At 38.9% G+C, this 24,934-nt stretch overlaps 1 protein-coding gene across 1 annotated transcript in view; it reads left to right on the forward strand.

Moving 5' to 3' along the window:
• grid2 (glutamate receptor, ionotropic, delta 2) overlaps positions 1 to 24,934 on the forward strand; it is a 543,519-nt gene that overhangs the window by 450,275 nt on the left and 68,310 nt on the right. The window contains exon 12 of the mRNA XM_085368399.1: positions 23,484 to 23,622. Within this exon, the coding sequence (XP_085224525.1) occupies positions 23,484 to 23,622 (139 nt within the window). The remainder of the gene's footprint in view (positions 1 to 23,483; positions 23,623 to 24,934) is intronic.

Raw genomic sequence — 24,934 nt, forward strand, 5'->3', positions numbered from 1 at the left:
TCATCAGGCTGTGCTCAGGTGTGAAGATCAGACAATTGACACGTGGAAAAGGATTTAAATTTCATCGGCGTAGAAACAGATGCACAGCATAAGGAGAAAATTTCAAAAGAGTTAGGAGTGTGTATTTGTGTGTGTGCATACGAATGTGTCTGTTTTCCATCTAGGGCATGTGTTTCATAAAGTATCCATATAAAGAATATAGAAGCTACTTTTGAAGATAAGCATCTTAATATTCTCAGGTTCAATCTTGGGTTTCTCGCAAAATATGTGCTATTTGCCAATGAGCACAGTGCTCTTTTGTTGTCATGCTCTGGGCCTTGCAATAGTTAATTTTTTAAGCAACATTAATTATGCAAATTTAAGGAGGAATGTTTTTTTTAACACTGCCTGTGAAACATTTCAAGCCCTGAATAAGCAACTGATGAGCATTTCGCCATTTGGTAAATAATCCTCCATCTTGTGCTGCAGCTAATGGTGGTAATGATGATGATGATGATACATGCTAATTGCTGTTTGATATTCACAATCATTTCTCTTTTTAGCTGTAATTAACATTTTAGTCATGGCATCGTTAGAAAGAAAAGAAGAGAGAGAAAGGATCTCATTCTTCCACAGTGGGGTTGTCCTGCACTTGTGTATGATATGGTATGTAGAAAATAAGAGAGCTTACTGAGACAGAGTGTGTCAAACGAGTGGCATGTTTTTCACTTCCCAAGAAAATGAAGGTTGTGAAGTTTGCACCACTCAGTCAGGTTGTTCATCAAACAAGTCAAGTTCATCAAAAATGACCGATTGTTCAGGAAGTACTATTAAGCTTCACCATTCCTGATATTTTCCTCTGTCTACAGATTTTTTTCTGGACTTTTTACATGACACACACACACACACACACACACACAGGTACATTGAATATTCATTCAGCAGCTTTCTCACAGCACCTCTATAATGTCCCAGACCTTTGTGCTTCACCTAGAAATATTACCCCCAGGGAAAATTGATTCAGATGAAAAGACACCCACAGCAGGAGATGAGTGATGGGAGTGAATAGTCAAACTTGACGCCAGAATTTTGCTTTTGGCTCTGTCACTCACTGCAAGACGGAGCAAGGGTGAGATGAGAAACAGAGAGGTGCAAAGGGATTACACTGATTTTTACAAACCTTTCTCTTTTCTTTTCTTCTTCCCTTTGACTTTTTCTTTAGGTCGCTCCTTTTTTTTTTTTTTACTGCACACTTCCATTTTTTCATCTTTTCCCCTTCTTCCTTTCTAAGAGTCTGCCTTACAAATTCTGTTCTTCACTGTGGCTCGTGAGCCACTAGGGCAGCAGCCAAGTGACTGTTTGTTTACAACCTCACCCAGAGGTCTCTCAGTCTGGCGTGTGTACAGAAGATGTAGTGGGGAAAAATATCTGTACTCCATTAACTATTTCTAATTGGTCTCAATGAGAGTGAAAGAGACAGAAGAAGGAAGCGTGTATAAAGACGCAAAGGGAGGGACTGCATCATATGAAATCTGCTGCTTTGTTCTTGACTTCCTAACTGCTACATCAAAGGGACAAATAAAATCATGGGATTTGGTTTTATTATGCACTAGTAATACAGTATCTTCTCAAATAAAACAGCACATCAAAGAGAAAATTCTGCAGGAAAAAAAAGATCAGTTGTTCACAGATATAGTTTGACGATATGCTGCAGGAAGGGGAAGAAAGAGAGCAAAAAGCCATAAAGCAACAGGGAGCTATAAGGTGAATTAGTCTATGATATTAAAGATTAATAAATAAGTTACAGAATCCATCTGACAGCAGACGGTGTCTCCTTTGCTGCCAACACAAATATAATGTAAGTGTTTTAGCAGTCCTCAAGGGGGACTAAAAGTTGGAAGTGCAGGAAAATTAGTAAATTTGCAGGCGATCACACACAGTCACACACACAATAAAAAAAGATATCCAGGGTAAGAATGAAGTATGTAAGCAGTCAGCGCAGAGGAAAGGTTATATAAGAGAGGAAATGACTTAAAAGATGGGAAATGTTCCTAAGGAGATTAATTTTCAGCTTCTGCTGTGTTGCACGTTAGCCCTGGCTGAGGTGGGAAGGTCATTCCAATATTTTTCAGAACCAAGAGGACGGGGGAGGCAAGGCTGGGATGAGTGATTACCAGGTCACATTATTAGGACAGCCCAGCAGACAACATTAGCTTAGTGCAGGGCATTGACTGACTTGTATATAGGGCCTCGGACAGAACATGGCCTGGAGGGATGGGGATATGCACTAGTTTGCAGTCTTGTACACCTGGTTTTAGATCTGAAATGAGCCACTACAGGCGGGCAGCGAAGATAGAGCAGGGGGGAGGGTGACATGCAAGAACTCAGGATGATAGAAAACAATACACCCTACAGCAGTTTGGATGACATGCAGGGAGGATGGTCAGAAGAAAGTTGCAGTACATCAGACCAAAATTCTCAAAAGATTATTCGGAAGGGCCTGCCTCACTCAGCGTAACTGCAGACAACAATACGTGCTCAAAAGGGAAGAAGCTTTTGTGAGATAGACACATTTACATGTCATGGAATTAAAGTGTTTGTCATTACTGAGGATAATAATGTGGTTCTAATTATAGCCTGTAAAGAATAAACAGAATTTTCTAGGGATATTAGAGACAGAATAAATCCAAAGGCAAATTAAAGTGTTCGTTTTTCAGCATGTTTAAGTCTCTCTAAAGAATTGCATTGAATATTTAAAAAAAAAAAATACAGTATTGATGCAATTAATTAATAAGTGATCCCTTTCTTTGATAGCAAACCTCAAAGTGCTAAGACTAAGACAAATATAAAAAGGAGGGAGGAAGCATAAAATAGAAAGCCAAGAAATAAAATGACAGACAAAAAGCGTCTGCAACATATGTCGTTTTAGAACTGCAACAACTGCAACACTTTTTATTTTGACTGACTTTTTTTTTTCTTTTTTCATCCAAGGCTACATTCTCTCGTCGAGATGAAAGCAAAAACGGCCAGACCGAACAAATTTGCTATAAACTCTGTCGGTATTGAAATGGGTAAATGGCCGCATATCTGCTGACCTGTGCAGCAGGGAGAGAAGCTCTGTTATGCAAGTTGGACATCCTGACAAAAAGAAGCAATGAAACTGAGATAGACAGGTTACTCTGTTCCCCGTCCCGTTTCCTTTTTTAAACTTCCTGTCTCCCCGTGTCTGCCTCAAACTTCTCTCCTTTTCCTCTCTGTCCTGTCCTGACTCCCAAGTTTTGCCCGCAGAATTTGAGCTAAAGTAGAAGAGTCAAAAGCAAAACTCTGTTGTCAAATTGAATATTTGTCTTATGCAAATCTTTGTCAGCCATTCTCTCACTTTCTGGTGTCCATAATTAAAAACCAGTAGGGGAGAACAAACACCATGGAGAAACAGACTGGTATTTTGGGTTTTGTTTTTTGGTGTTGTTTGCACATATGTGTGTGTGTGTTACCTGTCAGTGTGAGTGCTGCTATAGCTCAATTACAACAGTTTTTGTGAGAAAAGCATATGCAATCACACAGATACAGCACACACTCTTACAAAATTAGTTTTCACTGTATGAAAAAATGCACACGCACACACACAAACACACAGACACAAGCACACACAGAGTCAGGCTCATAGGCCACAATCAGTGCTTTCATCTTTCCATCTGCTTCTCCAAACATCTCTCTCTTCCTCTCTGTGCTTCTCCCTTTTCCCACCAACCCCTGCTGTGTATCTATCTGTATGTGACTATGTGTGTGAAGGAGAGAGAGCTTTGTTGGAGAACCATATACTGTACTGTATGAAAAAAAAAATCTGTTTCCCTACTCTCTCCGTTTGCATTTCAACCCAGCATCCCCCAGTTCTCTCCATTCCCCAAATCTCTGTACTCACTGCTGAGTTTTCTCAGTGTGAGTGCATTCACAGTCTGCACTCCTCATTCTGTCTCTTGGTTCCTCTATGTGTCTCTCCCTCAATCATTATCTCTGTTTCTGCTGTGCCATACTGCTGGGAAGCCAACGTTATCATCATTTTCCTGCTCTCTCCTTCTCCTTTCCTCTCTTTCTCTCTTTATGACTCCCTCTAATCCATTATCCCTCTCTAACGACTCTTTTGTGCTTCTGTAAAGTGGACCCAACTTTAGGACATCCACCCCTCCTGACTTCAACCCTCTATCTCCATCTTTCCTCCCTCTGTTCCTTTTTCCCGTCTCCCTCAAAGTGTCTCTCCTGCAACAAAGATGCGCCACAGTGAGAAGAGACCGTCTCTCAGCAGTTCCATTAAATGCATCTCTCTCTCGCTCTCTTCCACTCTGTGCACTTTTGTTCTGTTCCTGTTTCTGTCACAATTGCTTCCTGTCCTTCTCCCCTTTTTTCTCCATTCAGCAGCAATCTCTCTTGGCCCCCTCTGTCCACTTCTTTCTTTCTGCTCATGTATGATTACATCCAGCTGGTGCAATCTCATCCTAAAAGCAGGTTTGAATAGGATGTGTACCTTCTGTCCTCTTCACATCTGTCTTCCCCTCATTCCTTCAGTGGGCAAAAAGTTATTTAAGTACATTTACTCAAGTATGTACTTCAGTATGAGGGTCCTAGATTCTGCCAGTGAAAATTCCCCGTACTGAGTTCTCATGAATACATTTGTCTGAAAGTGTTTCTGTACTTAGTAAATTTCTGTTCTTACAAATCGATCCAGTCTTACGTTGCCATCAAGTACTTATAGGGTGTTTTTTATTGCTACTTTTACGTAAATCTGCTTGACTATTAAGGGCCAGTGAGCCAAACTGTCAAGGAAAGCTCAGAAAATGAGATTTTAGCTGACATTTTCCTGTCACAGACAAACTCAGAGACAAACTGTGAGACGCAAATCCCTGATCATAGCTCAGTATTTGCAGTATCTGATTAGATTTCTTTTTTAGGGCAGTACAGAGAAACCGGTGTTGATGTTTGCATCTGTATTTGTTGAGGAAACAAAATGATGAAATATGTGAACCTGAATTTTATTTGTTTAATTTCACTTTTACTCTTATGATATTAAAGTGTTAATGTAAATATTCCTCAATAAACATGCAAATTATAATAAATAATAACAGCTAAAAGTAACATTGGTTTATAGATGTCCTAAACTCAGTTATAAGCATCCATAATTCTAAATATCACTAAAAAAAAAAATCATGTTGAAACTAATTTTCAGTCACTGCTTTCTTTCTCAAGTGAAATATCTGCAATCGTGTGATGCGGACAGATGTTTGAGGGTTGAGTAAAGCGTGTGGCTGAGCTAGCTAGTTAACAAAATTTTTCATCATCCTCATGGTCATCAACAATGTCTATTTCCACATATAAAGGTGCGCTGGTCACACCTTTTTAATACCAGCTTGAGAACGCCTTCAAATTCTTTGAGATGTAGATTCAGCAAGTAACTGGAGACATTCCTTAGATATTTTGCTCCATATTGGCATGATAACATCACATAATTGGTGGAGATTTGTAGGCCGGGTATGTCTGTGTTTTCACGCTTTTTACGGCAAATTCTGACTCAACCATCTGAATCCCACAGCACATGTGTACAGCCTCAGTTTCCTGTTATTAGCTACCGGGAGTGGAGCCCGATTTAGTGTGATGCATCCCCTCTGCATTAAGGTTCAAGATGTTCTGCTGCATACCTTGGTTATAACAAGTGATTAAGTTACTGTTGTCTTCCTGAGCTTGTTTAGTATTTTCACCCAGAGGACTGCTGAATGCTAGAGATTTCCTCTTTGTCCAATCAGACTCTGTAAACCTTAGAGATTCCTGTGCAGGGAAATCCCAGCAGCTCAGTATTTTCTGAAATATGTAGACCAGCCCATCTGATGCCAACAACCACATTCAAAGTCACTTAAATCACCTTTTTTCTCCATTCTGGTGCTCAGTTGGAACTTTATCCAAATTTCTATATGCCTGAATGCATTTGCTGCCATATGACTCGCTGATTAGATGATTACCTTTATTAGCAGTAGAACAGGTGTCCCTAATAAAGTGTCTGGTGAGAGTATATTTGTAGAAAGCCACTGTTTGTGAGAATTTTCACTTCTTGTGTGATACTGTATTAGTATAGACTTCAGATGTTGGTTAAATACGATTTATATTCTTGTAAATGCAGCAGTGTCGTTGCCTTTATGCAGATTTCCTGTCTGAATATCAAGATGTAGTTTCACCAGAAATGAGGATGTCTTGAAGTCTGGCATTTCAAACAGTTGTTTCTATACATAGAGGGAGATGGTAATTCTGTGCAGTTGTCACTTTGACCAGCTCCTCATTATGATTCTTCTTGTCTGGATTAGCTCTTGCTCTTAATTTATATCAAGACTTTACAATTTATCCTATTGTAAAGTGTCCTTGGGTGACTTGAAAGGCGCTCATAAATAAAATGTATTAGCATTATTATTATTATTAAGAATAGGAACTGCTCTTCATGAGCCTTCTTTCATTTTTGTCTCCATCAGGGGATTTTCTGAGACTTTGTTAGTACACATGACATTTTCCAGATTCAAAATGCATAACAAAGTAATGTTAAACAGCTTCACTTTTTACATGAAGAAGCACATTAAAAATTGAAAAATGCCAAAGACTCCTTGTCTCTTTTTTATAGCTGGCGTAGGGCAACAGATTTGGTCTTTGGTGTTACCACACCGACACATTCAAATGTCCATTTTGTGTTGACAAGCATTGTTCGGTCATATCTTTACATGACTCTTACATGCTGTGTACTCTTTCTCTCGCATTCTCTGTTTTTCCCATCTTTAAATGTTTAATCATACTTAAATGTAATCAAACTTTCATCTGCAGTCAGCAAAAAACGAGCTATGTGAGGACAAATAGCGAGATGCATTGCAAACATTTGCAAAGGAAAAAAATTCTTGAACTAAAATACATATAATATCATGCTTGCCTGCATCTTACCATGCTGTTAGTGACTGAAGATGTTTATCTCTTACTAAATGTGTATCTGTCAAAGCAGCTCCAAAGCACACTGCAATCTGCTGGTCTTGTTTTATCCAGATTCTTTCTCCAGGGAGTCCAAGAAGCTGTAGCTACCAGGGACAGTAATGAGGAGGGTGGCTTAATTGAAATACAAGCATATTTATTTTGGGCACTGTTTTGTTAACTGCCTCGAGAAAACAGGCTGAATGGATGCAGTTTATTTCCCAGTGAATGTGTTGTAAAGGTCAGGCATTGTGCAGAATGCAAGTGGAAAAAAAAAAGATCTAACTGCTTTTTGGTGGGTGTGCTCACAGTAACTTTTGTTCTCTGAATTTGAATGAATGTACAGTTGTTTAGGGCATTTCTTGGACAAATGTTAAAACTTGTCCACAAAAATTAAAATCCAAAAAGCTCACAACATAATTAGTAAACACATCATAACTGATAAGACGCTTATAAAATTTACCAGTGCAGGATCGATAGCATTTATAGGATTTAACGCTTGTCAGAAAAGCAATAGAGCAAAATTACTACTTTCTTCTTTCCCAACTTGCACGGCAACAAATGAAGTCCTGATTTCACTCAGTAAACCTCCACAAATCTAGATAATTGCGAGATTTATGAGATCATTTATCTTAACAAGGCAGCTTCTTTTTCTACCAAACCCCAAGAACATTGCAAAATCCCACAGCTGGATAGAATTTTTTTTAAAAAGAGGGAGAATGGAGGATAGGTCAGTCAAAAGAGATCAAACTGAGGGAGGGCTGGTTGTTTCGCACCTTGTTAGACACCTTGTTAGTGCTCAGCCAGTCATTATAGTGTCTGCTGAGGCAGGAGTATCTCTAATAAATCAAGACATATCTGTCTGTCTTTTATTCAGCTATCATCCGATCTACTTCACTTGGCAAACACAAATCAAGATAAACTTTTCCCCAGCAATTGCAGGTCAAATTAGTAGTTGAAACATGGGCAGAAATTTTGTTAACTAGCTAACACATGGATGAAAAAGTGGGATTTGCACATCAAACTTTCCTTAGTGTACCTCTCAAAATATTAGTGCCATACGTGCATAAATTCAAAGCCTCGATGGGTTTCACATTACAGATTAGAAGCGAAGACTAAAAACTGCCCACCCCTGGGGTATGCAGTACGTGTTGGTTTATGGTTATTGAATGAGAAAAGGTGCAGATCTGTGTAACCTGGCAGTGTGTGTGGACCTGCAGCCCTTGAAAAAGGGAGAGGAATAGAAGATGAGACAAGAAAAGTGACAGGAAGAGGGAGGGCATGTGGCGTGCAATGTGCGAAATATTGAGAATGACATTGTTAAAGTTGAATATGAGCGACTCAAACACAATCACCATCAAGAGAGAAGTCTAAGAAGTGTATTTTTTGTGAGCACTTGTGTGCATAGGAACGCACACACTTTGTCCTAGTCAAAGGGAAAATTGCTGAGAGAGCCATCTGTCAGAAGTTGCACTCAGAGAGGCAGCCATGGTCTTATTGGTTTGATTGAACAAGACACAGTCTGCATACAGCCACCTATAATGAGTCCACAGTACTGTACTTTCAGCTTAATGCAATTTGCATGCATGTCTGTGGATGTGCACATGTATAACTGTTCTTACTGGCTTTGTATTACATCCTTTTTGTGAGTGTACGTGTTTATTTTGCTCTTTTTTTTCTTTGTATGGGAAGCTCCATTGTTACTGTGGGCTTGAAACGCACAAAGCTATTGGAATAGTTTCCATCAAACTTTTCCTCAATTCCTTTAACACCCTCTTTGGGATTAATTGTTGAGAGTAAAAGGCATTATCTAACAATCGTCCACAGTTTTTATGTTATTTATGTTTACTGTTATTGTATGGACACTATCGGGGAGGGATATTAAGAAATAGCCTCATTATTTGTGACTTTTTCAGCAATCTTAGTGTTATGGATTGGATGTACACTGGTGTGGGAAATGTTGTCTGGGAAAAGCCGTTAGTTGTGGCCTTTAGAAATAAGCAAATACAAAGCAGCCACATACACATGAACACAGGCACATACAGCCTCGACTTCCTGTTGGCTGTTGTAACCCTTATATCGTACACAGACTGTATTGATCCACGTATAGGAGCCGAGCGGAGAAACATAGCCTGTAAATAAGCTCAAAGAAATTTCTGCTGACCCCATCATTTTTATGTTCCTTTCAACGGTGAAAAGGAGGCAAAAAGTGCTGATGAGGCTTGAAAAAAGGAAGAGAGAAGAGGGGAAAGAACGTTTATTTAATAAGTCCAATGTCAAGCAGTTTGCAGTCTGCATATGGTACATACACTTACACACGCATTCAGAGGAGGACTTTTACCGCAGCTATTTTGGGAGGGCGTTAAGAAGTTGCCACACTAAAGCGTGCACACATAAAGGTGCAGACACGCACACACCCTGACACAGAAAAAACTGCTGTTTATCGCCAGTCTCCACACTTGGCCTGTTGCAGCCTACAGGTTAACTGGCTGCTCTTCATTCATTTTAGGGAATGGGAAGCTGGTCTCCCATCCCAAAAAGCAACCAGTTTTAATGAATTTTCACAAGTGATGATGCAGTAAGTTGCAGTTTTTGAATGGCAGGCGAACAACTTGTATGAATGTACATGTGCTTGGGTTTACAGTCATTTTGCAAAAGTATATACTTAGTAAGCGGATCTAAACACAAAACACACACGAAAGCACAAAAATCATATTTGATCGATATGACGTGTCCAAATTAGTACATAGAAGATGTGAACGCCAATGTTCTTTCGCCATTTCATATCCTTAAGCTACATTCACAAGTGTTACATAGTCTGAGTCTAGAGGCTGCCTAGAAGATGAGCTTGTTATAAAGTGGGTAAAAAAAAGGAGACCCACATACCCACATTCTGGTATTAACCTTGAAAGTTTACCCAAAATGCACTCTCCCCCCCCCAGTGAACCATCAGAAAATAGAACATTCCATTCCAGCCCACATCCATGTAAGCTGAAGATCTGTAACTTGGGAAATTTGTACGGAAGTAGAACTTGCCTGAGTGTGTGTGTGTGTGTGTGTGTGTGTGTGTGTGTGTGTGTGTGTGTGTGAGAGAGAGAGAGAGAGAGAGAGAGAGAGAGAGAGAGAGAGAGAGAGAGAGACAGCATTTGTCAATAAATATGTTCACTGTCTGTCTGGGAGAAAGTTAATATGTCTCTTTACACCACAGCCAGAACAATAACAGGAGCAAGCAGTATTTCAGAAAGAAAGGCAATGTTGTCGGGGTACAGTTAAAGTTAAAATACTTTTAAATAATACATTTAGTGTGAAGACAGTAAAACCAAAGCAGTACACCACATACTCCCCAAAAGAAAAAATAAAAAATAAAAACTGTAACTGATGCAATCCAAAAGGTCACTGCAGGGTTTTTTCCGAGTTTTGCATTTTCTCTGGCCTATTGTGTAGCGAATGTCTTGGCTGTATTGTGATAAAGTGTCACGTAGACCCTGCATGCTGAGCTTTGACTGCACAGGCACAAAACTTCCCTTCTGCATTTAAAAGAATACTAGTGAAGCTAGCTCACCAGCTCTCTCCATGAACGCTATGACTGTAGCTATGATCGTTGCTGCAGCTTTGTAATTGCATACAGTAACTGTCTCTCTGACTGGTTGTACTTTGGTTCTCATGAATCTGGCTGTGACATGTTCATTTTTAATTGGTATAAAACTGACTACATGCAGCAGTTATGTGTTCAGTGATGGGTTTGCTTGCTGAGTGCTGTATCGAATCTTTTCTATTCCTGAACTTCTGTGCTATGATGATCTGTCATAGAAGGACATCAGGTTCAAATAGTAACAGCTGGACATATCCATAACACCACAGACTGAGCCATACAGCATACTCAGCCTCACCTACACAGTCAGTCAGACTAAGCATCAATAGCTGTTCTCACAAGCAGCAGCTGGATACTGTTAGAGAATCGCCTTTCATAATGAGGAATGAGCGATAAATGCACCATGTAAATGGTCACATTATCGAATCATTTCCATATCTGTATTGTGAGTCTTTTAATTGGCAATGTATTATAACGAGACTCGAACAACGTGGTTCTTATGGCTCAGAAGGAATGCAAAAGCAAGGCGATAGCGTTTGTTTGGTTTATGGCTTTAAATACCAGAAAGAAAACTATCATCTTGATGTGGTTGTTGTTCTTTTCCTTATGAAAAATGCTAAATGGTAAATGGCCTGTATTTGTACAGCGCTTTACTAGTCCCTAAGGAAAAAAGCTTGATGAAATGATGAAATGAAACGATGCGTTATTTCTGCTAAATGCACACAAACACATATGTTAAGTACACATGAGCGCGAAAAGTCTGCTTTGGTTCGCTGTTTCCCCCGTGCACTAATGCAGACATAGCAGTTTTTTTTTTCATGGTGAGCACGCTCTGAAGCACAGCTAAGTGAGGGAATAATTTGCATTTCAATCTTTTAATTTGCTCCCTTTTTGTGAAATTGAGCCAACTTCTACAAGCTAACTGGAGTGAGTACAGAACCCCCATTTCAGCATCCCCCCTAAGGGCGATCCTATAATATTTGAATATCTCTTTCCCCCAGTTGAACTTATATTAAACTCACATTTATATTACACACATTGAATTCTTTGGGGGTTTCAACTTAAGTCACGTTCTAAACATGACACGACTGCAAGGATCGCTTTGATTTGCTGGTTTCTTAAGTGTGAGTAAGAATGTAGAGAGCAAGTAACGAAGAGAAACACCTTTCTGACCAAAAAGAGGACTTTGCTTTTCAAATTGTCATTTACGAAATAACTTCTTTAAACCTAACATTTAAAGAAAAAAAAAACAAATGGCTTGCAAAGATTTGTTGCAGTTTGATGGCACATGCTGCTTTTCTGATATCTGTTAGAACATGGGTCTACCATCTATATAACGAACACATGCACTCAACGGTCTAATTTTAATTAACTTAGCTGATCCATGTTTGGCCAGCTCAGTTTGGTCTTGTATTAACTTCTACAAACATACATAATACGTGTATTCTATACATATGTATATACTACACAGCATGTGTCTGTATGGAGTGCACACTTCAGTAGAGGGAGGGTCCAGAGCAATTTGTCGGGCGCAGAGGTGAATCACAGCAATATAAAAAATTAATATAACGTTCATGAATATTAATAACTCTGATGCAATTGCCATAATATCAGCGCTTCTCCTTCACATCACATGTAGCTCTAAAGTACAATACAAATAATCACAAATCACAAAATAATATGGATTTATTTGCATTATGTGAGTTTAATGTGCTACCGAGTAATTAAAGTGCTTACCTCTGAGCAGTATATTGGGCTTCACATTGCCCACAGATCACACCTGAATGTTATGCTGTAGCTTGAGACTGTGTGGTGCAATATTCTTTATTTTATCATAGTGGCCTTGTTCAATAGCAAAATGAAATAATTATGTAAATGATATTGGAAAAATGTGAGTCATATTAGCCTATGTGCACACGCAAGGGCTGCCTACTTTGTCAGCGGAAATGCACATTCATAGGAGGATTTTTTCTGAGATGCAAATTTGGTTGTCAAGTTGCTGATTGCAGTGTCTATTTGTTATGCTAAGTGTAATCAAGACTTTGCTGTCACAATCAGAAATTTAGATGACAATCATTTAACAATCAGTTCAAATTTCACTTTATTAAAAGCTTTTTGTTGTTGTTGAGTTACTGTAATTTCAATTAGCCTGAAGTTAAACTGTGTGAATTGCTCAGGGGGGTGGCTGCGGTTCAAGAGTGAGTTGTCTGCTCATCGGAAGGTCGATGGTTCGATCCCCAGCTCCTTTAGTCCGTGTGTTGAAGTGTCCTTGTGTAAGATTGCGAGAGTAATAGATTAAAAGTGCTTAGTAAACCTTGCTTTTTGGTGTGTGTGAATTTGAACTTGTGTATAAACTTCAGCCATATTTTTTGAGGATGTCTTAAAGTTCCCATACGTATTCAGGGAGCGTACAGGGAAGGGAGACACCATTGGGGCACATCCCTGAATTGGAAACTTCGTGCATCTCAGCTCAAATCCACAACATTACCAGCCTGCTGGATCTTTTTAATGGTTGCACTTGATGGCTTGAAAAAAAATTGCTAACCACATGGAAAATCCCTCTTCGCTTTGGCTTATAGCCAGGGGTATTAGAGGTGGCACATGTACAATGTAGAGATTGAAAAGCAGAAGGCAGGAGAGGTGATGGAGGAGGGATGCATGCACTCTGTCATCCTCCTCCTCCCTTTTTCTATTCTCTCGCTTTTTCCATCTTCACCCCGGCTCCTGCACTGTAATATGTCTTTCCCAAGTTGTTTATAATCACTGGGACACCGTCAGACGGGAGTGATTGAAGTGCTAAAGGAGAAATAGATGGTAAAAAAATAAATAATGATTCCAGCAAGTCATCAGACGGTGGAGGGGTATAATCTGAGGCAGTGGAGGTGCTTGCTCGGTGGTGAGATTTGAAGCTTTACAAGAAAGCCACACATATATAAAACCCTTCAGGATGTGCCCACCGCTCGACTGGCTTCAAAGCTGCACTCATCTCGAGTTACCTTTACTGCAGAATGTCAACAAGGATGGGGAAAAGAGGAGAAGAGCAGAGGAGGAAGGTAGTAAGAGATGCAGAAAGGAGGCAGGCAGAAAAACTAAGAATGTGTGATGCAGATGAATTGGCTTATAGAATAATTTTGTTTGCCAAACCTGCGGGAAACAACAGCACCTGTATCTGTCAAATTTTTCATCCTCCTTCCTGGATCTACATGTTTATTCCTCTCAAAGCAAACAAATAACAGTGTATAGACATATGCATATTCCTTTTTTTGTGAGTTTATGTTTGGATTCTTTGATTTTGTTTGTCTTGAAAAGCTGTTGCATTCGTTGCCTTTAACAAAAAGGAAATCAATAGCACTAAAATTATAGCCTACCCTGGGAGCAAGTTCTTATACTGTCAGGAACTCTAGCGTAAGTCTTTGAGTTTCTTTAGCAATCCAGTTCACTTAAGATCATTGGTATTCAGGAGGTAATACTGATGATATTTTGTTGGAACCTGACTTTAGAAATCAGTGCCATGCATAAACACATAAACACTGCCTGGAGCTGGTGTAAGGTATTAATTACATAGCTCATAATTGCAGATTTAAGAGATTATAGTATTTTTCCGATGCACTTTTTTCCTTTTTTTTTTTTTTTGTCACTTAAAATGGCTCTAACTAGCATATTGGGGGAGGGTGATACATTTGCATCTTATTTCTCGTCTTCATTTTTTCCCTCTGTGCTTCATTCAGTTAAAGTAACACTATATTTTATGTACTATAAATGAGTAATACTGAATGATACTGTATATATCATTTAGTGTGACCTTGTGTAACCACATGTTAATGTGACTTTCAGCTGACATTGTGATGATTTCATACTAAAGATGTAGTAATTCATTATAAAGTACTGAGATGCTTGACATTTGTTTTTAGAGAATTTAAGAATCTCTAGATTTCTTTTCATTTTAAAGTCTGAGGAAACATTGTTGCAGAATTCTGTGACATGATGACAAGACTTTTGATGATGTGGGTGATCACTGACATTTATTTGACATCGTATAAGACTTAGACAACAAAAGAAAGTCTGAAACTTTTCAAAATACTTTAAAAGATGGATTGAATTTTATAATCATAACCTCAGTTTAACATATTTCTGATAGTGTTGACACATGTACAAGCAATGAAGCAAAACTGGTACTGTTTGGTGTTTTTCTGTGCTCAAAATCCTATTTGACTGTCCGTTTGGTATGAAACAGCCATATGTGCAAAGCTAGATTGTGGAAGACTTGATACGTTCATGTGTTAAACGGAGATAACCTGTTGTTATTTTTCGAGACACTTTTCAGTGGTGTGGAAGAATGAAAAGTGAATGCCTAAAGTGTTGTTAAAAAGAACCTTACATCATCTTACGGGAAGATTGCATGGATTCCAACTGGGGGATGACATCAGCTGAGCACACTCTAGCTCTTTTTTACTCATTTAAAAAAACAATACTCTAATGAACTACTCTGCTCTTATTTCATCCAAGAATAACCAGAGTGCGATGCTTTAAATTTGAAGAGATGGATCAGAAAGGTTGGCAGCAGGAGTGTAGATTTGAAAAACTGATGATGCATTTGAGAGAAATTGATTTCCAACACTGGGTGCAGACATTCCTTATCATCTAAAATTGCGGAAAGGGAGAAAGATACAGATTTTTTTTTTTTTAAACACATTACTTCTTTTCTATATGATGATAAAGATGATATGGGATGAGATTAATAGTCAGTAAGTCTTTGCAAATGGGCATCTCAAACACGCACTGCACCAGCACCATAAACTAGTGTCTTGAAGGAGCTTGTTTACACTGACAGCATGCAGTAAAGGAGCAGAGAGTAGACTGTCGATATGGACCGTGCACAGTAACGGAGCTGGTCCTTATCATCAATTTGTCCAGCGTCGTCTTCTAGCGGTTGACCTCTTTGTCTCATTTACTCTGAAATGTGGCTTTTTTCCCGACAGAGAAGATAAATCTCTCTATTAGGCTGCTTTACTGCAAGTATTTACAAAACACCTGTACATAGAACAGAGAGCATGTTGTTTCCCCTGACCTCAGGTTGCACTTTCAATTACAGGTTCTTTACTTTTCAGACTAAAGAACAGACAAATGCATCACTTATCTCTTACGGTAATGGTGTTACTTCAGTTTGGTTCATTATTCTGCCATTGTTATGTCTAAAAATGACAACATTAAGAATATGGAAGCTCAATGAGAATCGTTTATTGCCACTGTAATACTTTTTATTGCCTCACTGAGATTTTTATTTGCTTACAGTACACTAAGACTCATTGTGTGCTTTCATCAACCAGTTATGCTGCACTCTATGTCCTGACTGTCCACGGGCCAAGTAGCGTGACTTAACCTTTGACCTTTTAAATATGAATTGCCATCACTTCTGCATCTGTATTAGTTGATCATATATGTCACAATACTCCTTGCCATTTTTTGCATAAAAATCTTTAACAATCTCTTGCTTTCCTTACCTATTTAGCTAACTGAAGTGCAAATTCAATTTAAAATTCAAGAGCTGATTTGTTAAGGTGCTGTGACTCATTAAGTCTTACGAGTGACACTGAAAAGGACTGTCCTGCACCTTTGGCTGCTTTTGAAACAAAAAGTCTTGGTCTGTAAATCACCCCATCAAGTTTACAGCATCATACATGGGATCAAGGGCTTTTTAGACTAATCATCATCCTCACTGATTAATTTGAGTCAGGGCTGTGGGATGGGGGTCATATCCGGTGCTCCCATTTATCTAAGCACTTGATGTTCTTCCCTAATATTTGGGCAGTGGATGTGTGTGAGTGTGTGTTTGTGTGTGTGGTTACCTTTGCCAGGACCCCTAAAAATGTGGGATATCCAGAAGTGCAGTTTTAACAAACGAATCTACACGAGTCTCATCCTAATATTAGTTCATATTTGATACCTTTAGCAATCATGCTAAAGGTATCAAATGTATTCACTCAACAGGTTGGGAGTGGTTGGTGGAGATGGTTGGTGCTACTTTCCAAGTGGTAGTGAATCTTTGAAAAGCAGTGCAAAATAGAAGTAAAAGTTGTGCCTTAATGCTGCAACCAACACATTTCAAAAGGTTCAGCTTTTACTTTCAAGGTGAATATCCTCTGTTTCTGGTTTCATCAAGTCATCATCAAGTTTTATTATAGTTCAGAGAGAAATGGTGAGCAGACATCTTCCATGCAAACTGTGGGTGATCCAAAGGAGTCAAAAGGAGTCTGCAACCCCTTTCACCAGTCAACAGCCAGCATCAGCAATGACTTGTAACATGTTGGGGAATGCACTTTCTTTACTAGAAACCAGCAGTTGCCAACTGGTCTCTGAGCTGTGTGCCTGAAGTTTTAGATATTTCAGTAAAAGAGCAAGACGTTGCAAGTTGAGAGACAGAATGTATTAAGATCCACAAAAAAGTGTGTTATCTGCTTAACCCTTTAGAGCCGATCGGAGCGGACACGCTCCATTTTGCGTAACTATTTTTAAATCCCGGTAGCTCTGCAACCACGTAAGCTAGCGCAAAATTTTTTTTTGCATATGAAACCGGAGGAGTTGGTGTATTTCAAAAATAAAACTATAAAGACACTCAAAATAAATTTCCTGTGATGGAAAACTATTTTGCGCAACTCCTTTGTATTTACAGTTTTGAGGGATAAGCCTCTTAAATTTCTCTAACTAGAAATATATGTTAAAAAAGCAAAAACGATTTTCAATTTTTTTGTAGTTTATTGCACTTTTTTGCAATTTATGTAATTACTATGCACTTAATGAATACATATTATTAAAATCTGGGCTATAATGGTTGTATTGATGTATAGCAACTTGAAATGCTCCCAAAAATGGCTCCACAGCATGTAAAAATATAATATAAGCTCTGGCGGACTTGGTTCTATGGTAGGTCTTAAAGGGTTAAAGGTGGGTTTTACACAGCTCACACCGCAATGTCAAACTTTTATTGTGGACATTTTCACTCTTACTAATATCTTGTTGCATTCTCAATCATCCAGGTAAATCTCCAAAAGTTGATTCTGTTCATCTGGACGTAGCGTTTTGTGGGAGAAACGTTTCACACGGTGGACCGACACATCAAATTCACCAGGGAGGATATGAAAAGTGGCAGGTTAGCCTTCTTAGACTGTGAGATTTCCATCAGTAATGGGGGACATCTAAAAGCTGACGTGTACCGTAAACCTACACATACGGATCAGTATTTAAGGTTTGACTCTCATCATTCACTGGAGCACAAACTGGGTGTCATTAGGAAGCTACAACACAGAGCGAACACCATCGCCAGGAAGGCAGAAGAACATCACATCAAGAAGGCCCTGAGTAAATGTGGTTATCCCAGCTGAACTTTTGTCAAAGCTGGAAAGGCACCTAAAGAAAGCTCCAGCTGATCCAGGAGAGAAGGACAACCGCTGCCCAAGCAAAAACATGTAGTGATCCCATATGTGTCAGGAGTATCGGAGCAGTTGAGATGCATTTTTTCCAAACACCGGGTCTCTGTGTCTTTTAAACCCCAAAACACGCTGCGCCAAAAACTGGTGCACCCCAAGGATCGGGTCCCCCGACACAAACAGAGTAACATAGTGTACGCTGTTAAGTGCCAGGAGGATTGCCAGGATTTATACATCGGGGAAACCAAACAACCTCTGGCGAAGCGGATGGCACAACACAAAAGAGCTACCTCGTCAGGCCAGGACTCTGCAATCTATTTACACCTACAGGTCAGTGGACACTCTTTCAAGGATGAGGATGTACACATCCTGAACAGGGAGGAACGCTGGTTTGAGCGCGGTGTCAAGGAGGCCATTTACACGAAAAGGGAAAGACCATCTCTGAATCGAGGAGGGGGCCTAAGGGTACATCTTTTGCCATCTTACAATGCTGTGATTGCAGCCATTCCCCAACTTTCTGTGAATGGTACTCATGGCCATTGATCAGTGAGTTTTGGTCAGTGGTTGTTGATCTATGGTCATGAGAATTTGCATAATTAAGATTAAGGAACTGACCTCCCAGCCCATTGTTCCTTCAGTGAGCTGGTTTCAGTCATTATGCAAATGTACTGTCTATAAGATTGGGGAAACCTGCAGTCAGCTGAGACTGAAGAAGTCACTTTATGAGTGACGAATCGTTTCTCCCACAAAACGCTACGTCTAGATGAACAAAATCAACTTTTGGACACTATTACTAATACTTTATAATACTCAACTGATCTGGTTTGCCTGGCCAGAGTTTTTCCTTGAATTTATAGCTCCACTATGATTGCTGTGGATGAGTCATCAGACCTATGAGGAGTTATTGGCTAATAAATTCACAGTGTTGGACAACAGGTTCAGGGGTCGACCAATCATGTCCCAAACATTTTGGATGAAACTGCTTGCTTTTGTCTTTTATTTTCCCGGTGAAGATTAAAAAACAAAAAACAGACTTATAACATAAAGGTTTTTGCTGCCAAGCCCTATTGTTTAATTATCTGACTGTTTAAAGATGTGCCATTGTTCTTGGTTGTATGCATATGCTTCATCCAAACTCATGCCAAATAAATTTCTGAAAGTCCCTGCCCTTTTCCAAGAAGTTTCCAAGGACAACTTCCCAGATGGTTCCGTGTTTACCAAACCATCTGGAGTGTCAGGTTACAAAATATCCAATCAAGGGCTGTTTTTTTCTCAACAGAAATCAGAGTCTTGAGGGTTGGGAAAGTCAGGTTGCACTACAATATTCTGAAGGGCTTCTTCTTTTTTTTGTCCAATAATACCCAAAACATCAGTCTGTTCAGGCAAACAAAATTAGATTGTGAAGCTGCAAAAAAAAAAAAAAAAAAAGATGGGAAAATGAAATGCCAAGGGGTCTTTTAGCCAGCAAAATTGCAAGTTAATCAGTCGGTCAGTTACACGGCCAAGGGGCGGCTATCAAATTAACTAATCAATTATGTAGATATCCAGCAATCCAATTACTCTTTCAATCAAAAAAGACAGAAAGCAGCACTTAGCATCAGGCTAATGGAAACCTGAAAGTTAGGGGAAAATACATTAAAACTTGAAAGACAGCCACATGGTTCATAGAGTAATTTGAAGAACTGCAGCATCCTTAGTATGCCTCTTTAAATGAAGTTTCAGTTTTAATTCCTAGTTTTGAGTTGTGTAGGAAGAAATAAAGTAATCCTGTTTGCCCAGAGCTACACGAGTCACAGCTGAGAATAAGAGGAGTAGCAGGAGAAACATGGGGGTAAGAATGGAGAGCTATATCGAGGGGACACAACGGGGTGCTTTTGAAGCCGCCGAGCTGTATTTGCAAAAGCTGCTTCATGGCAGCTATGCTTCTCTTAGGATCCTTACGTGTACCCGTATGCAAACTGAGACACCCATACACTCCTACCTTTAAAAAAAGTTTTTCAGGAGTTCAACCAGAGGAAAACGTAAAAGTTCTTTCAGAAAAGAATCTCTGAATCCTAGACAGAAGATTACTATGATTTATTTTAGTAGTCTTGATTAGCTTAGTCAAAGGAACCCCGAAGAAGAACGATAACATTATTAGTCTTGTATCTGTATAGAATGAGTTAACCCAGCTGTCACCTCCTACCAGTCAATCTGAATCATTTCGATTCTGAGATACATGTACTCTGTTCAGAAAGTCTGTGTTTGAAATGTCATGCTGACTTCACACTATCCTTTGAGATAGCTGCTTAGTCGTGAACCTCTAATAACGCACAATTTTTTTTGTCATTTATCCTCAGACCCCATTTTCTGATGAAACAGGATAAAAGGTGTATTTTAAAATGATATAAAAGGTGCCGTACATGCTTTATGCCTGTATATGTGCCCATGAAACCTGACACAACCACTCACTCACTTGGAGCGTTTGCTGACTGCTGTTTCAATACTAAATGATAACATCCATCTAAGTCTTTCCCCTACTATGAAATATGGTTTTGAGAGCACTCACTATAAATGATGCTTCTCTTGGTACAATATACTTTAGTATTGGATTTTATAGAACTATACATTTTTACAATACCAGGCAATGCTTTTAGAATCTTCTACTGTCCAGTTTTGGTGACCGCATGTAAACTGTAGCCTCGGTTTCCTGTCCTTAGCTTACAGAAGATCCACCCAGTGTGGTCTTCTGCTATAGCCTACCTGCTTCAAGGTTTGATGTGTTGTGTGCTCAGAGATGCTCTTCTACATGCCTTTGTTTGTAGCTAGTGGTTATTTGAGTTTCTGTTGTCCATCAAAGAGTTTTAACTTTATCCTTTGACCTCAACAAGGCATTTTCACCCAAATATCTGCTGCTCACTGGATATTTTATCTTTTTTTGACCATTCTTTGTAAACCCTAGAGATGGTCGTGTGGGAAAATTCCAGTAGATTAGCAAAATACTGAAATACTCAGTCCAGCCCATCTGCCACCACCAACGATGGCGTGTTAAAAGTCACTTAAATCACCTTTCTTGGTTTAAACAGCAGGTGACCTATTTCGATAAGTGCATTGAGTTGCTGCTGATTAGCTATGTGCGTTAATGAGCACTTGAACAGATGTCCCTAACAAAGTGACCAGTGAGTCTAAATTTCTAAAGTGTTGTCCTGATCATCTTTCCCTGAGGATTCAGGGTTTTTTTAAATTTATGTGAGCTATAGATCATTAAAATCTCTGATGGTAGTTGGTGACGCGTGAAAGGTGAACAGTGACATATTGCTCAATAAAATCATATATATGCTTTTTGGCCACTCACATTTAGGATGAGATAATGAGACACTAAAAGTTTCTAAGTGTAACGGTATTATAGGCTTATAGCTGTTAAGAGATAGAGATAGAGAGATGGAGATTATCTCACATTTTTGAGCTTTTAAATCAATGCTCGCCTTATGATCAAATAAGCTTAAAGTTTCTGTAATATTAATCTGCTTCTGTCTTTCACACACACACACACACACACACACGCGTATGTATATATATATATAGATATATATATAGATATCCATATAAAGACTAGGAAACGAAATGACCTTTTCTAAAAATCTGCTCTACGTGATTTGATTCCGAGCTCAAAATTTTGTGACACTTGGATGTCTAAACTCGCCAGCTACATTAATATTTTATAAAAGTCACTTGTGCAGCCAGAAATCAACATAAAAATTGTTCTGAGACTGGACAATGGCTTTTTTTTCAGTGAATTAATTGGTCCTCCGTGGATATTGCCAGTGTGAAACCCCAAATCCCCAAATACCTTCTGCAGCTGGAACGATTCACAAAGGTCATGTTTTAGAAGCTATTGAAGTCCAAGATACTGCAGTCACGCTCAGGCATGTACTCGGACGTTTTTTGGCACCAAAAAGCATCTCTGCCTGCTGGTTGCTTTCATTCATGAAAATGCTTCATCTCATCTTCCCACGCACATTCCCATGCACAGTGATTTCTTAGGAATACTGTGCTGGCTTATTATTTCGATCATTTCATTATAAAGTTTCTTTTTCATAAAAAAAATAGCTGTTATGTAATTACAGTGACACATACTTTTCTTCAGGTTACCTGATAAAAAATAAAAATTATTACACAACCACTTTATGTGTGACCATTTACTGAAAAAATGAAAAGATTGAAACATTTTAAAGACATAATTCACGATGCCATGTCATCCATACAGTATACGTTATAATGCCTTCGGGCTTGTGCTAAAACCTGGTGTCAACAGCAAATCATGCAAAGAAGGATAACAGAAAACATGTAGAGGGAAAAAGAGATAGTACGTTTAAAATAAATCAAACGGTATACAGGAAGGGAAGATGGAAAAAAAAAAGAATCCAGTGGATATAGAGAAGGTGGTGAGATAAAGAGAGAGAGAGATTATGTGGGTGTCAGATATATTATTGAGGCTGGGCTAAGGGAAGTGGGAGACATGAGAGCATTGGCTGGTCTGTGCTGATGTAACCGTGATCACCACAGGTATAAAAACATACATTTACTGCATAGCTACAGTAAATGTATGCAAAAACACTGTCGTCAGTAAGCAAGTGTGTGGGTATGAATAGAAAGGCTACCCCACACAGCTACCTGAGAAGAATGGAAGAGCCAAAGATAAATGTGTCCCGTTTTCTGCGCTGGTTAGTACACAAACAAATAGATTCCCTCTCTCTGTCTCTCTCTCTTTAGTTTTTTTTTATTTTGTTGTTTTCTTGTTTTTTGAGGGCTACATTTGGAATGACAACCTTTCTTGAAAAACATATAAAGCGGAGCCAGTTTGTGTTTTACTGTTGCAGAACAAGATTTCAGAGGACAAGGCCAGAAAAGCTGTTTATAACACAAGAGGAGGATAAAGCGATTTTATATTTGAAGACAGACAAGCCACTTTTCATTGTAATGTGTTCCCGGCAGCATCTTAATGGGAAAGCCTGACAAGCATTTTGTTCGCATTCATCACATCTTTTCAACAGTATTTATTGCAAAAAGCAGGTTACCGTTTTTTTTAAATGTGCATCCAAATAGTTTTTTTTTAGTTCTTAGTTATATAAAGTGTATTAAAACATCACGAGACAATGGAAGACAACCTCTGATCACTCAATGCTTGCCAAGACCTAAGATTTCAAATGTTACTTAATGTATGATTATTTATAAACTGGTTTTCATATATCAAAGATTTTCTTATCGCAGTGATTTGGAATTTGTTATTTTGATGTTTTCCAGTTCACAGCAATTTCTTGCAGTTGATCCGACCATGTGAAGATCAGATCTATGCCAAAGCATCAGATCAAATCCTGTTAATCCAATGATAATCGTTCAGGATGTGCTTTGCTGTTTTCACAGCTTTTTCTCCCGCAGCAAAGAGCTGCTTTTTTTTTCTTATACCGTGATTTTGACTCTCTTTTTTTCTCTCTTTTGTTTTCTTACTTTTGTTGCAGGTGGAGAGGTGCCTTACACCACCCTAGCTACAAGGATGATGATGGGGGTTTGGTGGATGTTTGCTCTAATTGTCATATCCTCATATACTGCCAATCTAGCAGCTTTCCTCACAATCACGCGTATAGAGAATTCTATACAGTAAGTATTCAACAAATTTTTTTCACCTACTGTTTTTAGTGGTAGCTACCATACTGACTGATATATTGATTTAAATGTTTTCAAGTAAAAACTGCCACCTTTATTGTATCCTTATTGTTGTCATATTTAGGTATATTTAAACCTATGGAGTTAAATGATTCTCAAAAGAGTTACAAATGTGTATTGAACATTTTGTGTGTGATTTTGGGTATACACAATTGCATACTCCAGTCCAAACATAGAGCAGTTTGAACACATACAACCCAAATGCATAGGGCTAAAACCTGCATAAATAAGGATCATTTACACGCTAATCTGTAAGTCCATCTTCACAAATCTTTTCATTTTCACTTTCAAAAAGGTTCCCGTGCAACTGTCTAAAGATAGTTGTGACTTTCTGTTCATTCAAATATCGGGAAATACGTGTGCACCAGTCACCTGATCATCATGCCACATGTGCTCGCAGGGTGCTGGGGTTTTGAGACTCTTTTCACACTATCAGTTTGGTACAGATGCACAAATGTGAAACATCTGTTTTCCTTGAAATAACCCAGGAATACAAAGGAGGCTTGAATGTCCTAGTTTTCCACTAGCACTTGAACTCAGCTTAGATTTGTGGATCTGTGCCAAGCTGGCAGTGTGCAAAGACTAAGAGCCTCAAAACCCCAGAGCACATGTGTTGTGATTTGTGCATATCAGGCGACTGGTGCGCACATATTTGATTTATCTGTAAGTGAGCGAAAAGAAAGTTGCAAATATTTTTAGATATTTTCATGCACGGGAAGCTTTTTAAAAGTGAAAGTGGTCAGACTGGTTACATGGAAAACTTGAGCTTGAAAATATTGTGTTGTAAATGATCGCTGTTTGTTCAGGTTTCGACACGAGAATTTTTAAAATAATGTTCAAATTGCTTTGTATCCATGTGTAGATTGGCGCATGCGTTTGTAAGTACTCAGAGTTACACACAGATGAATTGTTTTACACATTTATAAATCTGGTTTATGCCTGTGGATCATATCATACACATTTGTAACCTCTTTAAGACTCATTTAACTCTATTTAAAACTGCACAGCACATCTAAATAGATGCACAACCTCTGTACTGCAAAGAAAGATGAGCCCAAGGCAAAAACTACATATATACATATAGTGCATTTGTATAAATGTGTGCTTTCAGTTATGATTGCACGACACCACGAACACATCTTTCTGTATAAGTATACAAGTATACATGACAAATCGTGCCTAACACACAGACACACACTGCATGCACCTTCAGTGTGCTGAAACCCGGCAACACACAAGCATGCAT

The sequence above is a fragment of the Diplotaxodon limnothrissa genome, linkage group LG12, assembly GCF_057381915.1.
Source record: "Diplotaxodon limnothrissa isolate DT_005_m linkage group LG12, D_limnothrissa_male_GT1.1, whole genome shotgun sequence".
NCBI classification, from domain to species: Eukaryota; Metazoa; Chordata; class Actinopteri; order Cichliformes; family Cichlidae; genus Diplotaxodon; species Diplotaxodon limnothrissa.